Source organism: Excalfactoria chinensis, chromosome 2, assembly GCF_039878825.1.
Source record: "Excalfactoria chinensis isolate bCotChi1 chromosome 2, bCotChi1.hap2, whole genome shotgun sequence".
Classification (NCBI taxonomy): domain Eukaryota; kingdom Metazoa; phylum Chordata; class Aves; order Galliformes; family Phasianidae; genus Excalfactoria; species Excalfactoria chinensis.
In genome coordinates this window covers 41,148,906-41,169,706 of record NC_092826.1, presented here as the reverse complement: position 1 = coordinate 41,169,706, position 20,801 = coordinate 41,148,906, and the positions used below count along the sequence as shown (strand labels likewise).

At 39.2% G+C, this 20,801-nt stretch overlaps 1 protein-coding gene across 4 annotated transcripts in view; it reads right to left on the bottom strand.

The window, feature by feature from the left end:
• The window catches only part of TRAPPC8 (trafficking protein particle complex subunit 8), a 49,553-nt gene extending 32,188 nt beyond the window's left edge, over positions 1 to 17,365 (bottom strand). For 2 of the 4 annotated variants that reach the window (XM_072329741.1, XM_072329742.1), the window contains exons 1-8: positions 17,056 to 17,365; positions 10,945 to 11,139; positions 8,000 to 8,083; positions 4,442 to 4,531; positions 3,184 to 3,358; positions 2,659 to 2,812; positions 1,115 to 1,202; positions 110 to 357 (exon numbers count right to left, since the gene is read on the bottom strand). In XM_072329741.1, coding sequence (XP_072185842.1) covers positions 110 to 357; positions 1,115 to 1,202; positions 2,659 to 2,812; positions 3,184 to 3,358; positions 4,442 to 4,531; positions 8,000 to 8,083; positions 10,945 to 11,139; positions 17,056 to 17,212 — 1,191 coding nt within the window. In that variant the 5' untranslated portion in view covers positions 17,213 to 17,365. The remainder of the gene's footprint in view (positions 1 to 109; positions 358 to 1,114; positions 1,203 to 2,658; positions 2,813 to 3,183; positions 3,359 to 4,441; positions 4,532 to 7,999; positions 8,084 to 10,944; positions 11,140 to 17,055) is intronic. The other 2 variants (XM_072329743.1, XM_072329744.1) reach the window with 1 other exon arrangement.
• Between the last annotated feature and the right edge of the window lie 3,436 nt (positions 17,366 to 20,801).

The following is a 20,801-nucleotide window of genomic DNA, read 5'->3' as shown; positions in this document are numbered from 1 at the left end:
CTTTTGCTAAGAATCATTAGATGCACAAGGAAGTAATAATTTCAGGAGAGGCTGCTGGATAGCTGGAGTTATACCACTATTGATTTTGATTACAAGACTAAATGCTGACCTGATCGTTAAGTTGTCGAATTGTCTTCTCTATATGGGGCAAAAGTCCCCTAAATGTGAATTCCTGTATGAACTGCCTAATTCGATCATGATCCGTGAGTGTTAAACAAGCACCATGAGGTGTTCCAGAGTTCGATTTCTTTGATTCCTGCAATGATGTGGTAGCCTTCACATAATCACTGCTATCCAAACCGCTGCTGGGATGATCCAGTTGAAGAGGGTGAGTCTTGAAGTTATTTGATAGGCCATCTATGAAAAGATTGCAACATCAAAACCCTCGTAAATATGAAGTTACTTCATTCATATTTCATTCGTGGTTTTAAATGTCACTTTTATTAACTTCATTCAGTGCTTTCACTATTTGAAATTCTGTTAGGAAATCAATGAAAGCATTAAATTCAAAGTCAAACATCCACGCAAAAACAGAAATGCAGCAACCACTACAGTAGATACACTGAAACCAATCACTTCTGTATTCCTATTGAAAACTTTATAAAGGAAAAGAAAGGCATGGAAAACTAGAGAAAGAAAAAATTCAACTGACATCACAGTATACAAGTCTAGACAAGCCTAAAACACCAGTATCATCTCGTTTTAATGAAGCATCTCATGAGGTCCACTCGAAATAAACTACAATCTAGTAGATAAATGACTGTTCAGCTTTGTGGATATGAGGTTATGCTTTATACATTTAGAAAATGACTATGTGTAATTACTTAAGATAAAATAAGCAATGTTTGTAGTTACTTTTTTTTTTTCAATTTCAGTTTATAGACTAATTACATTTATTCTATACATTGATTAAGCTTCTAGACTTGAAACACTTAACATGTTAACTTACTTTCAAAAATTATTCACTAAGTTTCAAAGTTTAACACTTGTAATGCAGCACTACATTTAAGTGATCATCCTAACTTCACCACCACTCAGAAGTGATTGCTATTGCATGCAAGGCAACTCCATAAAAGCTATCATATTAAAGTTTGGAAGAAAATTACAAAAATACCTTTAATTTCGTTATCTAGGCCATCTGATATCAAGTGATCAGTATTCTTGTTTGAAATGACAGTATAAGTACAGTCTTCATAGCAATCCTACCAGAAGGGAAAAAGAAGTTAGGACTAACAATGTAAAAGCGTCTATTAAAAAAAATGATCAATAAATAGTAGCTGGTAACATGAAGTTCACTAAATAAGAAAGCACACTCAGATAGATATTCATCTATATTCACTGAAGCAGTTTATTGAGCCCTCAAGATGCCGTCCTATTGTACAGATATAAGTTATAATCAACAGCAGATAAAGCAAGTATCTTCTAGTTTGCTCAAAATAGCAACACCATCAACTGAAGCAAGTAGCTTCAGTAACTGACTAGGGCCCCTTACATAGTAATGCCTACAGCAGTAAATATATGCTCCCTAAAACAACTTCTGAACAAGGTCAAAAAACCAACCAACCAAAAAAAAAAAACAACAGAATGTGGTACAGTTGACATGGAAAAAACAAAACTAATTTATGGTGGAACATTACTTACTGGCCCTCTTAACAGCTTACAGAATACAAATAGCTTTGACTTACCAGTGCCAACTAGATTTGGTATGGAACTGAGTCACACATTTTTTAGTCATATACAGTTAGAAAAGCAAGACAGTCAAAAGTAAAATTTAGAAGAAATATTTTTGGTCTTGAAATCAAAAATACAGACTTATGACAACCAGAAACCAATACTCTGAACTAGTATACATTATCATTTGCCACTCTTGCAAATGACAGACTAGACTTGACTGCAAGAAATTACCACAAAAAGAGCCACATACTACAGGACAGTAGGAAAAACAAAAATATTGAAACTGAAGAAATTCATCAAAATGAAGGAATGAAGGGACACATCTGCTTTATCCACTGCAGGCAACCTCAGGCATTTATTACTTCAGTTTTCCTTTCATTCTGTCATTGCAGGTACTCTACTGCTTCTGCATCCCTTGCAGTGACTTTAAGGAGCAGAGGACAGCTCTCTGGAAGAGGACTCACCATATATCCTCACTCAAAGGTCAAGTTAAAAAAAGAAAAACTACGCAGCTTGACTACCTATTAACCTATTTTGTAGGACCACGTACATAAAACTAAAGAAAAATTTAACACAACTAAAATCATAAAATCACCAAGGTTAGAATAGACCTCTAAGCTCATCCAGTCCAACGGTCCACCCACCACCAATACCTCCACACGTCCTTCAGTATAACATCTAGATGTTTCTTGGAACACCTCCAGGGGTGGTAACTCCATTACATCCCTAAGAAGCCTGTTCCAGAACACTTTCAGAGATTTTTTTCCTAACATCCAACCTGAATCTCCCCTGGATCAACTTAAGACCATTCCTTCTTGTCCTGTCACTGGTTATGTGGGAAGCCAACCTCCACCTCACCACAACCTCATTTCAGGTCGCTGCAGAGAGTGATAAGGTCTCCCCTGAACCTCTTCTTCTCCAGAAGAAACAATCCCATGGGCAACTGTATGCATCTTATAAGTTGTTTTTGAAACACTGCAATACCTGGTTCTGAATGGAGTTTTTCTGAAGGTACTGGCTCCAAGGGTCTGGTATCTGTTCATCTGTTCCTCTGTTAGATACTCGAGAATTTATTTTCAGCAAATAGCAACCCTGAGTTCCATACCTTTGCTTCATCTCTTCATAAATGGAGTCAGCTCTGAAAAAAGAAACAAAAACATCCAGCCTGTCTTGATATTCAACCAATTCCATTTTACCACAAGCTACCCTAGACAACTTATCCACAGGATTTAGAATAAAATTTCATATTTTAAAACTGGTGTCTTACACAAAAATAAAACCAACAATCTCAGAACTAATTCACTGAGCCAGCAAAGAAAGCTTCTACTTCAAGAAGCCAAGACTAATTGTGTTTATATAACAAAAAAATAGATAAAAAATACTACTCAAAGAAGACTGTCTTGATTACAGCATACAGGTTAACAGACTACGTTGCATGTCTAATGCTAGAAGCAATTTATAAATACAAGCATTTGAGTCAAATAGTTTACCTGAAAACAGACCACCTACCTTTGCTCTTCACCTGAGCTTACATCATGCAATAACACATAGTACTTGAGTGTGTTTGGTATAAACCATTTTGGATAAGAGTATTCACTACTATGCTGAATTCGATGCTGCTCTTGCGACAACTTAAGAAATTGCTCCACAGGCTCTGGTTCACTCGAGGAAACTACAAGCATACCTAAACTCATGTTAAGGACATTAACCAAAAGAACTTGGAAACAGTTAATGATGATAAAATAGGCAGTGAATAAAATAAATGTTGCACCCATCCCATTTATCTTAGGCCAGTAAAACACAGTATCATAACAACACGTGCAACTTGAATTCAACCTAAATCTCAACAGAAGTAGTATTTAGACAGTCATTTAGCTAACATTTGTAACTGAAACAAGAACTTTGTTCCAGCTCTGAAACGGAACCCTGTTTTTAAGCTGATACGCATCAGCTAATGCTTTATTTAATATTTCGGATCCAGATCAAACATGAAACCTGTTTCTTGTGCAAATACAACAGATGTTCACTTCCAGCACACTTCATTTTCAAATGCTGGAAGATAATGTAACTTCCTTAAGGTATCACCTGAGCAACAGTAACAGCCAGCATTCATAAACATACAACACCTGCTGCGTAAAAAGCAGATGCGTTCCAATTTTTACCTTAATGCAATTCCATTAGCACTAATAAGGAACAATTTGCTCTGCCACATCTGTTCACCAAACTAAAGACTTTAAATAGAAGATGACAAGAAGCAAGGTGTAGTTTAAACACTACCACAATGTAGTAGTAGTCAAGGGTCAGAATCATTTTTTTGCCAGATTAATTCTGTATAAGATTCTCTCTAACGGCAACTTCTTTTTCCCCCAAACAGCTGAAAGTTGCCTTTTTTTTTTTTTTTTTAAAGCACACCTTTCCAATCTTCCCTCCTCCATCCACTAGCAATGCCATAAAAGGCTGCAGGTACATCCCAACGTGGTCTTTGTTGTGCTCAAGGTATAACCAGCAGATACCTAAAGAGCTACAACAGAAAATGTTTTAGGATGAGTAAGCTTAAGTCTCATGTATAAGCTTAGAGTTCAGTTTGAAATACAAAGAAATGTGGGTTTTATTACAAAGAAAACCGCAGACTCTTAACAAAATTATCCTGTTCACTCAGACATATCAAAAAGGGTATATTTCAAAGCACTGTGGCAAAAAAAGCAATACTAAAATTTCAGTCTCCTGCATTAGTGTAGCCAATGTCTGTGTAACACTCAAAGGATACATGCAACATAGTGGTTTAGGAACTCATGATCTGATGCAGGCATGGACTGAAGAAAGCACTCTCTGTAAGACTCAAACCAAGGAGTAGTAGCTGAAATATACAATAAAGTAATACCAAGTGTAATTATTTAGCCAAACTTCTGTTTAGTCATTTATAAAAAAAGGAACCATGAAATACTACACATGAAAGTAAAACCTGCAAGCTCCTGACAGTCAGAGTCTGCATGGCAAATAAATGAAGAGAACAATCTAAAAGAGATTTCAAAATACACACAAGGATGAAAAATTAACTCTTTGAATCAAATTCTGTGAAACTGAACAGAATCTTAAGTATCAACTTCTTCAGTATTTAGGCTCACCTACTCATTTCTTGCAAGAACTCCTTACCACTCCTCTAAAAACAGAGGCTTGAAAAAGTAAAAAAGTTCTTCTATCATTGTATTTGCCTATGGTAGGAATGTTAACAACTGAGAAGCAAAGTTAAAATATAACTGTGTAAAGGAACCAAGAATTACCAAAGCCCTATCCTGACAGTTTTTCTGAAGCTTTTTGAAAGCATTGTGACTTGGCTTGACAGCAGTCCTCTTCCTCCTCCTGGCTAAAATAAACAGCAACAGTTTAATTGTCAGCTGACCAAACCAAGACCCCAAAAGCTAAAAGTTCAGATCTACATTGTGCCACTAGAGCACATTACATTACACTACATTAACCTGTCACGTGTAAACAACCTTTCATAACAGAGACTTTAACATTTAAGAATATCAGCTCAAAGTAAGTGAAGCACATCTGGGCTATTCAAAGAATATAAGCTTATCTTGTCTAATTCTTCTCACAACAATGTAGCCATGAAATACTCCTTTCAGGACTGTTTTACTGTCCCCTTAATTCAGCATCTCCTTTGCCTACACAGAAAAGAGACCCTAGAGATAAACTAATAAATTTTTAATGATCTGACTTGACACTGAAAGGTTAGAATCCAGAGTAAACTCACCTGCAAACTAGAAAACAATAGCTGGTACAGAAAAATGCATTTAATTTCTGAAGATATTTGTTCTCCTCATAGGACACCAAGAATACTTATTGCTTGATTCAACTCAGGTAAAGACTCTCCTAACCTCCTCCTGTCACCTCCCAAACCCTTAGTTTTCTGGCAGACTTCAACAAACTGCATTCAATTTGTATGTTACAATTATCTTCTAGCACACTAAGCTAATGCTTTTTGATTCACTGTACATTGTCCAGCCATCTTCTATCAGCTTCATCCACAGAAGTCAGGTATACTCACACCTCACAACTGAACTCAGTCTACTATTCAGTACATCTCACACTGGCAAGTAGACCAACAGAAGGCAAATTTCTAGTGTTCACGTATCATCTTTCTGACTAACTGCTCTTTGATTTACGGTGTAAAAAACTTCTGGTTTTACTAAGCCTATTGTACGCACATAAACAGATACATACATATATTTTTCCCTCACCCCCTGCTATTTGAATAAAGAAAAATACAGTTTGTTACTAAAACAAGCCATGAGAAAATGACTCGTGCATATTTTTCAGTAGTATATGTAGTAATCAGGGTCCAAATCAAAGTTAAACTAGGCCCCACCTTGAGTACTGTGTTCAGTTTTGGGCACCTCAATACAGAAAGGACATGGAGATGCTGGAGCAGGTCCAGAGAAGAACAAAAAGTTTGTGAAGGGCTTTGAGAATGTGCCCTATGAGGAGAGACTGAAGGAACTGGGGCTGTTTAGTCTGGGGAAAGGGAGGCTGAGACCTTATTGCTCTCTTCCAGCACCTGAAAGGTGCTTACAATGAGAGCTGGGTTGGTCTCTTCTCACTGGTGACAGGATGAAGGGAAATGGCCTCAAGTTGCACCAGGGGTGGTCGAGGTTGGATATCAGGAAAAACTTTACAGAAAGGATTGTTAAGTACTGGAATAGGTAGTTGAGTCACCATTCCTGGATGTGTTTAAAAACCATTTGGATGTGGTATTCAGGGCCACAATTTAGCAGAGGGTTGTTATGGTAGTATGGTTAGACTGTGGTTGGACTTTTCCAACCTGAGCAATTCTATGATTAGGATAAAAATTACAGAATCACAGGATGCCTTGGGTTGGAAGAGACCTTAAAAGCCCATCCAGTTTCATCCCCATGCCATGGGCAGGGCTGCCACCCACCACCTCAGCTGCCCAGGGCCCCATCCAACCAGGCCTTGAGTGCCTTCAGGGATGGGGCATCCAAAGCTTCTCTAACTCACATTCTAAGTTAATCCAAATGTTAACTGCATTTTCATTTCAAGCTTTAACTTCAGTTTTCTCTTTCTGATGAATTCAAGCACAGAAGTTTAATAAATATGACAGATCCACAAACAGGAATGCACTAAACCTATTTCTCACCCTTTCAAATTCAGCCTAGTAAATACAACTGAATTCCCTCAGTATATCCACAATAAAGAGTATTCACTCAGAGCTGAAACTATTTATACTAATTATTAAAATAAATATGCACCCCACTCAAAATAAAAACAGTATTAGAGAAAAAAATTCATACATAGTATTATTTGTCATTACAGCTATGCACAGCAACACTGTAATTCAGAAACACAGACCCTTTTCAGTTTTCCAGTATACATTTACAGAAGATTAAACAAGAGGAGCTGAAATTTAAGTAACTTTCTAATTTGTTCAGAATTGTTAAGAAAGAAAACTGGTACTTTCTGTTCATAAATATCAGCTTAAGACTATGAAGTCTACTTCATTAGAAGAAGCATTTTTAGTTATTCTAGGGTTTATTTTTTTTTGTTTTGGTTACTTCACAAAACAAGATTTATTTCATGGATACCAGTATCCTAGTACATTCAGAAAGTATCCAGTAGCGCATCAATAAGACACTTCAGAAACGATAGCTATTACTAACTGAAGGCACAAGCTTTACTACTGTTTAAGACTGAAAAACACCAAAATCTGGCCATTTTATAGATCACAACATCAAGCTTCACTTAAGTTCAGAGGACAATAGCCAGTGCATTTGGGTAGAAACAAGTCTTAAAGATATGCCACAAAACTTTGTTTTTAAAGAAGTCATATGCCAGAAAGAATATCAACATAGCAGAGACACACATGCTCTGGTACAGTTAATAGTTCAGCTTCAGTTGGCAATGCACCACTACCTGGAAAGAGGGGAGGAAAGAAAAAACTATGGAAAAGCAGAAAAACATGTTTGAAATACAGAATTATTGACCGTACACATTTCCATAGGACCAAACAAGGCAGCGTTTTCACAGTATCAAATCACTTTCCTCACCCCACCACTACGCACTCATAGGACTCTATGGAAAGGCCAAATGATTTAGGTTAACAGCAGCAGAAATTCAATTAAAAGAAAAATTAATCAACCACCACCAGCACTTATTTATTTAATTCATTTATTTTAGGAAAAAAATGGAGGAACGCACATATACATCAAGATAAGTGCTAAACAGTTGTAGAAGATAAGAAGAGGTGGATGGAGCACATAGAGAAAGTAATAAAGGGCAATTTGGCACCAACCACAAAAGATACCTGAATAAACCGTGGATGTGTTCAGTTCCATCAAAGTCTCTTTCCAATTATTGTACCAGGGGACACTAGCTTTAACTGAGCGATCTGATAGAAAAAACATGGTATTATTACACTAAAATAGGTCACGTTCAAACATGCTATTGGTTTTTACGCTCTGGTAGCATGAAGAAGAAAAATCTTTATCGTTCAGGACCATCAGGGACTGAAGACATTTAATTCCAGATAGCTTAAGTCACAAACATTTCAGGCTCGTCCACACCTCACAACGTGAAATGGAGTTATATGTAAACAATTCTATCTTTCTAGTAGGAGCAAGCCACCAATTTCTGAGGTCTCTCAGCCTGTGATAATACAGTCAAAAGGTTTGCTGCTAGATATTTGCCTCAACATTCTCCCTTCTATTGTCATATCCCTGAAATGCTGAATGCCAGAGTTAGTATCATGATACCCTAAACAAACAGTCATGGAAATGATGCAGCTGAAAGCTTATTTGGAAGAAAAGGATTCAGCCTTTAGTGGGATCACTTTCCTTCACTCTTCACATGCACCAGTACATGGGAGAGGCTTGAGCGACTGAAGGCAAGCACCTTTTCAGCAAAGAACCAGATCCATCACTACAAGATCATGGAATTAGGAATTAAACTATTAACAAATGCAACAAAGAGTTGTAAATAACTGAAATAATTCACCACAACAGTTCAAAAACTTTTTTTTTTTTTTAAAAAAAAAAAGAGTGGTATCATGATCCCAGTACGGGAAATACTCACACCTGACTTTGTTAAACCATCTCTTTATATGCTCTTTCTTAATATGTTACACTTGATCATCATTAAAGATCAAGCAAATATATTTCAATAGTAACATCCTAGAAAACTAATTTACCAGAAGAAAAAGAGCAGCAAATTTGATCAGAGTATGTCACATTTCCATGGGGAAATTCTTGCTCATGTTTTGTGCTGAAGCCCTAAGGATGTGTACCACACAACTACAGAACTCTTATAGTTTTCTGATTTTTGGTTATTGGTATTCCACATCATAACATCATGTAGTACACTGGGAATTAAAAAGTTAATACTCCAGTTCCAGGCACCTGCCCAGAAGGAAAGAAGAACTACATTCCCCAGAACACTGTGCTCAGAGAAGAGATAAAACCCCTGGAAAGGTCACAAGACCTTCCCTTTTTTTTTCCTTGGCTCTCCTCCCTATTGCTCAACAGGACTGTACTTCACACCTCAGCATTATGGAGAGGCCTTCAGTTCTCAGACACTTACTCATTATATTTGATTTATTAGGTTCTGTTCTAATTATATTGTATTATGGTGTGTTATCTTGTATTCCAATACCATATTCAGTAAATTAGTTTGTTTCTCCTCAGATCATTGCTGCTGTTTTTAATTATTTTGGGGTCCCCTCTCCCCTCTTTCCAGAGATGCAGATCTGTGGATCCCTCCACCCTACTAGTCACAGAACCGGGCCAAACTATCCAATAAACCATTGACAAAAACTCTGCTTCTATATTTCTGTACGATACTCAACAGCTGATACCCTCCCTTCTTTTTGCCAAGCGTACAGTCAGTCTGAATGGAAATAAGAACCTAACCATTGAGAGACAATACGCAAGACTTATTTACTGCTGGAGTCTCAGATGTGATATGGAAAACAAATGGAGAGGCATTTTCTCCCAACACTACAAAAAATGGTAAGATAAAGCCACAATCACTCTCTCCCCCTACTTCAAAACAGAGGCTAACAGAAATATTAAGACTCATTCTCTGCACTAAAACAATTTTGCTTTCTTGGGAGTCTTCCAGTCTCCAGAATTCCAACAGACAAAAATTTCTGTATTAAGACAGTAAGAAAATGAACCAACTTCTCAGATAAGAAGGCACGGAAACCTGAAAAAAGCTCTCAAAAATATGAGTTCTCAGAGCCAAGTCTAACTACTGGTACATCAAATCAAGTTGAAAATGTAGCTTCTCATGTTAGGAACTGAAATTGTAGAATTATGCATTTTTCATGATTAACATTAAAAAATATAACATCAGTTACTAATCTTCATGAATTTGCTGTTAAAAAGAAAGCATAAAAACTGTATTTTCCTATAAGACTCAACTTCCTCACTGCATGCCAAACTACGTACAACTTCAAACCATATACAACAAATGACTTATGTTTAAATAGTGCAACACATACATGCTTCGAATTAAGTATGTACTCAAAGGCTTTAATGGATTAGGGTTCTAATTGGGAGGAGTTTAATCTTCTCAGCTCTCAAGACCAGATCTCAATTGCTGCTATTCACTATGTCTTACCCCTGGAGATTGGGGAAAAAATAAATAAATAAATAAATCACTGCTAAACTATTCTTCTAATCATTTTGACAGTGAAATACAAAGCATTGGGTTCAACAGGAAAAAAAAAAAAAGCGTGAGGTAAAGACTAATTTTTCCTCAGAAGTTCCTTACCCATCAGTTCTTAATGATGACTCTATGAACTGTAAGCATTAAGCAGGAAGGAACCAACAAAATAAGCCAGGAGGTCTAACTTCAAAGTAAACCCCATATATTACTATTAACCTATTCACCCAGTCAAGGGTAACAGGTTAGTATCTCAGATTCGTCAAAGAAGTGAAGATTCTCTAACCTGATAAGCTAATTAATAAACCAATCTGAGATCATTTTCTACAGCATGGCACTTTTACAGAAGTTCACAAGAACTACAACAGTGGGAAACAAATTTAACTACAGAATTATTAATTGCATTCAACTATTCTTCTGATGTGTATATAAAAAAAACTGAGAATTTTTGTACTGAAAACTGTACTTGATCAGAACTTATCAATCCTGAAAGCAACTTTAATGTATGCCACAAATGTGAAAGCAAGATTAGAAACCTTACAGTATAACCCAATTTGAATTACTGAAAAATATGATATCGTTACTTACCACTAATGTTGAGATCGTAATCTCCAGCTGTGATTACATTAGCTACTAGTCCTTCAGCAGGCTGACTGATAGACACAACATCATTCAGAAGCTTTCGAATGGCACCATGCTGAGGTGGGTGAGTAATAATGTTGTTGACAGCAATCTTCAGATTTTTAATTATGTGAAGCTGATTATTAGGATCTCTCATGTGCACTGAAAGAAAAAAAGATAAAGAGTGCAGTTGTTAGAATATTTAATATAAACTAGCATTTATCCAGCAAACTTCCTTAAAGGTTTCCCCATTAAACTTCACTAACAGTTTAATAACTCAGTTGATAATAACCAAGCATCAAATAATGGAGTAGGGATTAGGGAGAAGGAAGAACTTACTTAATGGTCAACATCAAGTTCATTTAGACAAGCTGACAGAAAGGTAAGCAGAACATGCCTACACTGCTGCACACCTTGTGGAATATACTTGACTTGCACTGAAAGCTTCTAGTAGACATAAGTGGAATGCACACCTCACATTCCAAAGAGTGGAATTAAAGGATATGCTCATTATGATCATCTTGTTGGTTATTGTTTGTTTGTTTTAAATAACAGTTTTAGAACTTTACTATTCTTCAAGTGACAACACATAATTGATTAACTTCAAGAAAGCATTATTGAAAGTTACATTTCCTGAGTGGTAAACTTTTGGCAGGTCAACTGAAAACAAAATCAACAGTAGTAACAGCATGACTCACCCTTAAGTGCTAGATTAAAATCAGAAGGAAATGATATGAACATTAAATATTGGTTTCAAAATTATGCAGAAGTCTGCATGAAGTAGTGGATTACAGCACGCAGCCACAACACCACCACAGGTAAAGCATCCATGGACATCATGTTTGTGCAAGAACCACAGAGAAATGACAAGTGTTTAAGTTAGTTCAGAGATTGCTTGACTAGAGAAAGTTAAGTAGATGCTTGCCAATAAACAATACTCCAAAAGATAAGCAGATTCACTATTAAAACAAGCCTTATGTTAACATCATACTATGGTTTATGCTGCCTGGGCTTTGTGTTACTTAACCCCAAAATAATTTCCTCTTTTTAAGAGGTACTTCTCTAACAAATCCACCAGACAGAGAACATTGTGAAAGAAATAGTCCCAAATCCACAAGAAACAAGCATCTGAATTCCAGCACCAAGCCCAAAGGACAAGTCATCAAAGTTTAACTAAATGGTTAACAAACAGGAACACCGTACAGAATGTTAACGTTGAAATTGCACACAAACACATGTATGTAGTTTTCTTTGTTTTCCACATATTAAAAGCTAAAATATCACAGGCAAAGATCACACTTGATTCTGCTAATAATATAGAATTACTTTTAATCCCCACATCTCTGTTTTAGTTTTGTTGTTTTCTGTTGTTTTTGTTGTTGTTGTTTGTTTGCTTTTTTATTTGTTTGGGGGAGGGGAGAGTATGGGAGTAGGCATTAGAAGACCTTCCAGAGTCCTGAAAAGGAAGAAAATCAATTCACAAGACATTTAATTTTTACACCTACCCGTACTAGCCTACCTTCCAGTCTAAGGTCTAGCTCTCCCCTATGAGGAGAGACTAAGTGAACTGGGTCTGTTTAGCCTTGAGAAAAGAAGGCTGAGAGGGGATCTGATCCAGGTTTATAAATACCTGAGGTGTGGGGGTCATAGTGGCAAGGCTGGTCTGTTTTCAGTAGTGCATGGGGACAGGACTAGGGGTAATGGGCTGAAACTTCAGCATAGGAAGTTCCACACGAATGTGCGCAAGAACTTCTTTACAGTGAGGGTGACGGAGCACTGGTAAGTCTGGGCAGCACAGGCTGCCCAGGGAGGTGGTGGAGTCTCCTTCTCTGGAGATATTCAAGACCCGCCTGGACGCCTACCTGTGTGACGTGATGTAGGGAGCCTGCTTTGGCAGGGGTTGGACTCAATGATCTCTAGAGGTCCCTTCCAACCCCTACAATTCTGTGATTGATTCCTTCCTGAAAAATGATCAGGCTACAGTTTCTCCTCTATCTTATAGATAGCTCTACATTTTACCAGAAGCAATAGTTTGAGCTTCATATGACTTGTAAATGCAGAACTCCATTTATAGAATTGCACACTTTTCCCCCCCAACTGTATCAGATAAATGAATTATTAATACTCAAATTACTTACACTACAGCACACGACTGCTGAAAAGATTAAATGCAAGAGGAACAAGCAGTGACACAGGACAAAGAGACCAGTTTGTCTTTATCAGCACAGCACAGCCCCCTCCTATAGCCACAGACAAGGGAAACATACAAGTGCACATAAAAGATATAGATGATTCTTTTGGCGTACATGCAACACTAAGGACTAACAGAAAGAACATAACTGGACATTCAGAATTCTTGCCTTAATCCCTAATAAAAATCAACTACAATATTTCACCTATAATATTACAATCTACTACAATATATTGTGGACTACTGAAGGAAATATATAACAGTATCTCAGAAAATCTTTTGTCCAAAGTAATAATGTGCACTAGAATATCTTTCCTATCAGAACCTGAGAAAACTCAAGCACTGGCTAAAATGCTCACAAAAAGAATTTTAACATCAAACTAAGCTCATCAAATAGACAGCCTTCCCACAGCACTTCCCCATTAAAGGCTTAGAATCAGACAGCTATGAGAAGTCCCCCCCCTTACGCTTCAAGGGCAAAAAAAAATGCTTTGGTTAAAGAGTAACCAAAGCTATCTTGAAGAGACACTTGCTCTTTAAGTATACACTATTTCTTCCACCAAGACAGCACAAGTTCCTATCACATTTTCACCATTAAAAAGAGGTGCAATGTGGAAATACGCTTGCCTATACAAAATGCATTTGTTGAATTCAGCAGCAACTATCACCAACAAACACTGCAGTTAAAAATACTGCTGCTTTCAGAATAAATGCGAAGGTATAAAATCTACAACACACTTTGTGATAGACCTTATTACTTTCAAGAAAGTAAGTTTGGAACTTTGTTTTTGTCTAAAGTTAAATTTTAACTGGAAAAATGAAGTCGTTCTCTCATTTATCATTCAATATGTAATTTAATTACCAGCAGCTACACTATGACGCTTAGAAGCGCTCTTAACTTGCACTTAGGATTTCCTAACACCACTACTTGCTTATGCTGATGTCGCCAAAAATACCCTTGCAATCTATCAAGTCATTCGGGGGCAGAAGTTCATCAGTAGATTAGTGCTGACCAGTACTTAGCACAGAGGCCCACTGCATCTACCTCATATGTTTGTGGGTTTGTTTGAAATCAGCTGATCTCCTTGGGCTCAGCAACAGCAAGAAGCAAATGGTTCAATACCACATGAAGAGCCTAACAGCAGTCTGGGCCTTCACATCTCTTAATGTTTGAGGAATAAGCAACAAGTGTGCAGCAAAAAGTCCAACTTTGTTCTGATGAACAGAAACTATTTTGCACATAGATCAGGAGTTTCATTTCCTTCTCTAAAAGAGAGCACTGATGAACATGCAGTCCTTGGTAAACTACAGAAATCACAGACTACAGAGAATCCATACTATAACTGAACTAAGAACACAGTAGCAAACCAGCAAAGGACCTTTTCATTTAACAGAAGAATGCAAGAATTAACACAGGTGCACTGACAGCATGCATGAATACAAGAGAGTTTAATGTTAGAAATTCAGTGAATTCACCACCAGGTAAAGAGGGACTAATAAGAAAACTACATCCTATTTCCTTCCTTATTAAGAAAATAAGTGCTTAAAACTGAAGACAGCAAAACAATCATAGGTAGTAAAACAGTCAAGTGCACATGCACACAATCTCCTATGCTATATGTCACCCCTCTCTCTCAATTAGCAATGAAAAGCAACATGGGCAAATATTAATGCCTGGCCAAACCTATTATCACACAGCAATTCAAAAATATCTGCTGTTTCCAGAGTCTCATATGTTGATTCAATTAGCAGCATTCATGCAATAGCGATTGTGCAGACAGCAACAATCATGCTTCCCTGTCACTGGCAACCTTGTATTTAGAAGATAAGAGAAATTGTTTAGCATTGTGCAAACTCTACAACAATTTTACTGCACTTAACTAGTTCTCTGTCTGAAGACAGCACTTAGTACCAATCTGCCTATCCTCACATGCACACCACCTTTCACCACGAGAAGTTGCTTAAAGCATTTTCCACTAAGCTGGTAAAGGAAGTAACACTTGGAGTGAGTAACTGCAATCCAGCCAGCAGCGTGCTGATCGCTGTGAGAACACATACAGTAGGGTGGCCACAAACCTCACTGCACTCATCTTCAGTGTATCAGTTCTCCCAGCCTGGGTGAGGCCTTGAAAAGGGTACTTCTCGCTGTCAGTTTGCTAGCTTAAAGAGAACAGTAAGGATTTCTATTCTCAAACATTCCTCACAACAATCTCATACCTGTGCCTAAGAAATGAAAACTGGATCACAGCAATTTAGATAAAAATGAGCATCTTTATTTATACAACTACACTACAGAGCCTACAGAACACCTGTCACAGAAGCATCAAAAGTTATGAGTTAATAAAATTTAAACAGTAGAGCTTTCTGACACAAGTTTTCATAGGAGTACAGAAAAACTTTAAGAGTACCCCAACTAACAAGATCAAAGTCTTATAGCACTTGGAGGGAATTTAAGCTTTAGCCATAACCAACTCCTCTAGAGAGTAAAAATGGTTCAATTTATAGGCACTGATATGGCATAGGGATCCGCACTTACACTGGAATACTGAGGGCGATCAAGGTTTGAAAGCTCCTTAACTGCTACAAGAGTCCGAACAAAAACAGTTACAACTGAGCAACAAGAAAACTAAGTGTCCTTCAGAACGAATGCTCCGCTTGGAGCAGTATGCCCAGTTTTGTTTTCTACATGCACTACTTATTACCAAAGAACCAAAACAGATGTTTAAGTAATTTCAGGAACTTCAAAACTTCAAGGGCCTGAAGCTTCTGCCTCTGTGGTTTTGTTTTTATTTAATCTGCACTGCATTCCATATAGCTCATGAAAAAAAACCCACGTTTATAGAGAAGTAGTGCTTAAATATGATACACATCGCTTGAGAGACAGCACAAGCCTCATCTTCTTGCTGTTTTCTCAACACAAACCTGAAGTCTCTCTGAGCCAGCAGTCTGCCAAAAACCTAATCTGACAAAAGCCACCGCATTGCTGCACTGATGAACAGCTCTGCAGTTCTTTTCTGATAAACAGTGGACTAAAGAGCACAGATTAGATTAAGTTATTGCCTGGTTTACATATTAAAGAACCTGATTTTTGTGTCAAAGTGGTCAACTCCTAGTTTTACTGGGATTCTATATGGTTGTTTTTATCCATGCCATATAACCAGTTCAGTTCCACCTTTCTGTTTCCACAGCTCCCACTCACAGAAGCATCAACAAAGAAGAATATATGACAAAACAACAGGTGAGAGAATCATAGAATGGCTTGGGCTGGAAAGGACTCAAGGGGCCATCAAGTTCCAGCCACCCTACCACAGGCAGGGCTGTCAGCTTTAAATCAAGTACTAGACCAATTGTCCAGGGCCCCATCCAACCCCTGGCCTTACAGGTGGGATATCCACACCACTCCCAGTAAAAAGCTTCCCCCCAGCATCTCATCTAAGTCTCCCTACCTTTAGTTTAAAATCGTTCCCTCTTGTCCTATCACTGTCTACCCATGTAAACGCCTTCCAGAAGGCCGGTTGTGATTTCAGCTGCAAGAACACCCACGCTTTCTGAAGCTGGGTAGCAAGAAGCACACAGCCAGAGTGCTGTCTCCAAACACAAGGCAGACAACAGCCTAGACGAACACACTTTAAAGACACCCTTCCCCTCGACCCCGCCGCCTTTTGCGATGTCTCCAAGAACAGCCTAACTTCCAAGACCACACAGAAAACAAAACAAAACGACAAGCAAACAGATGCAGAACAGCCAAAGGACAACCCGGCCAGCCCGGTACACCCGGGCCCCGCACCGACAGGCAGGGTAAGGCTTATCCTCCCCGCCCTGCCTCTCGCCCCCGCGGGAGGAAGGGAGCCGCGTCCGCCTTCCCCGCCCCCACGGCCGGCACCGACCTTCCGAGGTGAGGCGGCAGAAGGGTTTCACCAGCTCGGCGAAGCTCAGGTTGTTCCTGCGGGTCAGCCGCTCCGCCTCCTCGCTGCACAGCGCGGCCACCAAGGGCACGAACGAGTCCTGGATGAACTCCTGCACCGACTGCACGCACTGTGCCATCGCCGCCGCCGTCGGGGAGCCCGAGCCGGACCCGTCACCTCGTTCCGCCGAGTTCCGCTTCTCCCGCCGAGGCCACCGCCGGCCTAACGCTCAGCAGGCGGCCCACACCGCCATGTCGCGCCTCCGCCGAGCCCCTCGGGTAGCGCCCGTCCCGGCGGCCCCTGCGCTCGCTCATGTGATTGGCCGCGAGGGGCGGGGCCGGAGGGGGAAGCGACGGTGGCCGCGGGGTGGCTGAGGCTCACCCCCACACAGCCGGACTGGTGGTGCGCTCCGACGGGGCGGAGGCTGCCACCGAGCGCCGCCGCCTGACGGGTAGTGATGGGCGCTGGGGAAGGAGGGTACTAATCGGGGCTGTAGTCGCGGCTACAAGCTGGAGGGGGTCAGTGAGCGTTTTGGGCACTGCTCTCCTTATGGGTCCCTTCTACATCGGAATATTCTGTGGTTCAAAGTGTGTGTGATCTTTTAAAAACAAAAAGAAGATGAGGTCCTGAAAGGCTGCATCGAGATCTCCCCAGAGCATTCTGTTCTCCAGACTGATCAACCCCAGCTACCTCAGCCTGTCTCCATAGGACAGGTGCCCCAGCCCTCCAGTCATCATTTGGGCTCTGCTTTGGTACTCTTCAACAGCTGGAAATGCTACCCAAAAGCTACTCAAGATTGCATAAAAATCACATGGTGTTTTTGCAAGCAAGTCCCCATCAGGCAACTGGGCCAGTAGCTTGGACTGTGGATTTGCTCCCTGCCATAGCTGGGGCCAAGGCCACTGCCCCAACACCTGCAGGTCTTGCATACTCATGGACACATGGATAGTGATCCAAAATCACATCCTTACATTGAAAAGTCTGTAGGTTTAGAGATGGGACAAGAAAGGACAATATGTCTTATATGTATTTGGGTAAGAAATTGATACAGCTCATGCAAACATAAAGGTGAGACAGAGGAAGTGGTAAAGCTTGTTGTTAGTTTATTGGGGGGGGGTGGGGGGAGGAGGCTGGTTGGGGTTTGTTTTGTTTTTGCTTTGTTTTGTATTTTACTTCAAGACAAAGCAGAACTACAAATCCCGGACAGTCTGGAGCAACCACCATCAATAAGCCTGCTGCCCGCTGTAGGAGATGTAACAGTTCTATCAACACATCTCAGTGAGGATGAATCTCAGAAACAGCACTACAGCCTCACTTTCTCTTTAGGAAGGTAGCAACACACATATACAAGATCCTGGATTTGTGCCAGTCACCCAGGGACAAACATTAAGTTTGACACACTGTGCCTGGTACTGACAAACAGCAGAAATACTTTCCTTGAGCTACATGCTGTAGCTTTAAATATAGTCAGTTTTGATTGTGGTTTAAGACCAGATATTGTATTTCTAGCATTTGTGTTGTTGCTACTCCAGTCCACGGGGAAGCTGAAAATTTTCATGTTATTTGTGTGAACTTTGTTTAAAAGATTTGAGATACTGAACTTACAAATTTTTGCTATTCAGTTAAACTTTAATACTCTGAGTAAGACAGCAGTGTGCTTAATACAGAGGAACTTGCAAAGGTTTCTTAACAGTAATCCTTCTCTGCAAAGGGAATAGCATCTCACTACTGTTTTACTGAAAGATTTTCTAGTTCTCCTTTTCTGCTTATTTAAGTAAGTACCGTTGGAGGCATAAGGAGAAGACAAAAATGATTCAAACAGTAGATTCTCATCTATTAACCATCAACTATTTCCTGGATCACAAAGGGTATTTTTCTAGGTATTTAGTTGTGTAAATAAAGCTCTGTGTAGTGCAAAATCCTACAGTAATAATAAATGCCTCAGAACAATACCAGCACTTTTCTATTGTTCACCAGATTTTACTCCTGGGGATAAAGTCAATCTGTGATTTCCTGTGTTTTGTATGATAAGAATCTCCTTTCTGTCCACGAACAGATTACTTTTCACAACATTACAACTCAATCCATCAATCAATAAAATAGACCAAACCTAGCAAACAGATTAAACAAACTTTTCCTAATCATTAAAATAAATAAATAAATAAAAATCTATATTTAAAGCAATGGTGGAATTTTTGATTGCAAAATATATCCTAATACACTGCAAGCAACTGAACAGACATAGAAAGATCATCTCAAGATTACCAGTATTTAATAGTCCTAACAGTCAGGCAGATGCAAATCATCTATCACACCTCAGGGCAACTGAGGAGAAAGAAATACAAATTAAAACAAAACAAAGCAAAAAACTAGCCTCTATTGTATGCAGAAAATGGGACAAGTAATATTTTCAAGTCACCATTTTGTTACTTGAGTTTGCACCATTCCTTGAAAGCACTCTATTTAGACTCCTTGTAAGTGTAAATTACTACTTCTCAAGGGGGAAAAATGAGAAAAGAGAAAGAAGAACATGGAGCTTTTTCAGATTAAGGGCATGATCCCATTTCTCTTGGAAAAAGTTCTTATAAGTCCCGTGTTCCCTGCATTTTGTGAGTCTGGAGAGTTAAGGGAAAGCCTGAAACAGCCCAAATAGCACGTAAAACCTTTGAGCTATACCCTGTTTAATAATTCTTTCAGCCCTAGTTGTAGCTGAATTAAATCAACAATAAAAGTAACTACAGGGTGTTCCTGTTTATCTTAGGAGCCGCCATATGCATATGTACTTAAGAAGTGGATTCACAATGGAATTCAAACCAACTTAAGCTTCATTTACTGATACGAGAAAATAAAACAAAACAAAACTACTGTCCTCTTTTTACCTCCATAAATCTGGCTCTGCTTCTCAAGTGGATGTGCCGTGAAACATCGGCTAGATAAAAGAACTAAGGTGTCTGAAAATTAACCATGTTTTTAAAAAGTATTCCAGCTTGCTGCTTGAGCAGAGTTGCACCAACAGAAGAAAGCAGTGGCTCAGGGCAGGAGCTAGGACTGGGCCTTGCAAAGGAAACTTGGGCTGTGAGCAACCTCAGCCATCTGCAGAAACACCAGGGAGCTGATGAGAACCTTACTTGGCATGAAATGGGCATGCAGAGATAACACAGAGGATATACCTTCGTCATTGTTTTGGTTTGAATGAGAAGCATGCATGCTTTGGGTTCATGTGAAGGAATGATTTTAGATGTGACTGAACTATAAAGTGCCTTCTATGGGTGCAGTCATTGTGTTCACTCAGACCACAAGCCAAAAAGCATCAGCTGATCCAGACCACAAAATTCACTCCCAGGCTGCTCTAATTGCCAATACAGACAAAGCTATGCCTTCCATTCTGGGGGTAACTTCAGTCATTTACTGCTGTCTGCACTGAAAGCACTACTGCTGTTTGTTCAGCCAAAAAGCTGACAACAGAGAGGCAGTGTGTGTGTAACCCTGTTTATTAAATATTTATCTTTCCCCATAAGTGTTCCTGCTGTATGAAGGAAATATTACTTATATTCTGCTGTACTATTCAAGTTCCAGAGATGTGCTATCATCTGAAGCATTAAGGAATTAATTCTGATCTGAATTATTTTGTCTCTGGCGTTTGTAGGGATGTAGTCCTCAGCTTGGGAAGAGATGAAGGTAGGGAGAAAGAGTCAGTATCCTCTTTCAGCAGCTTCCAAATAGCACAT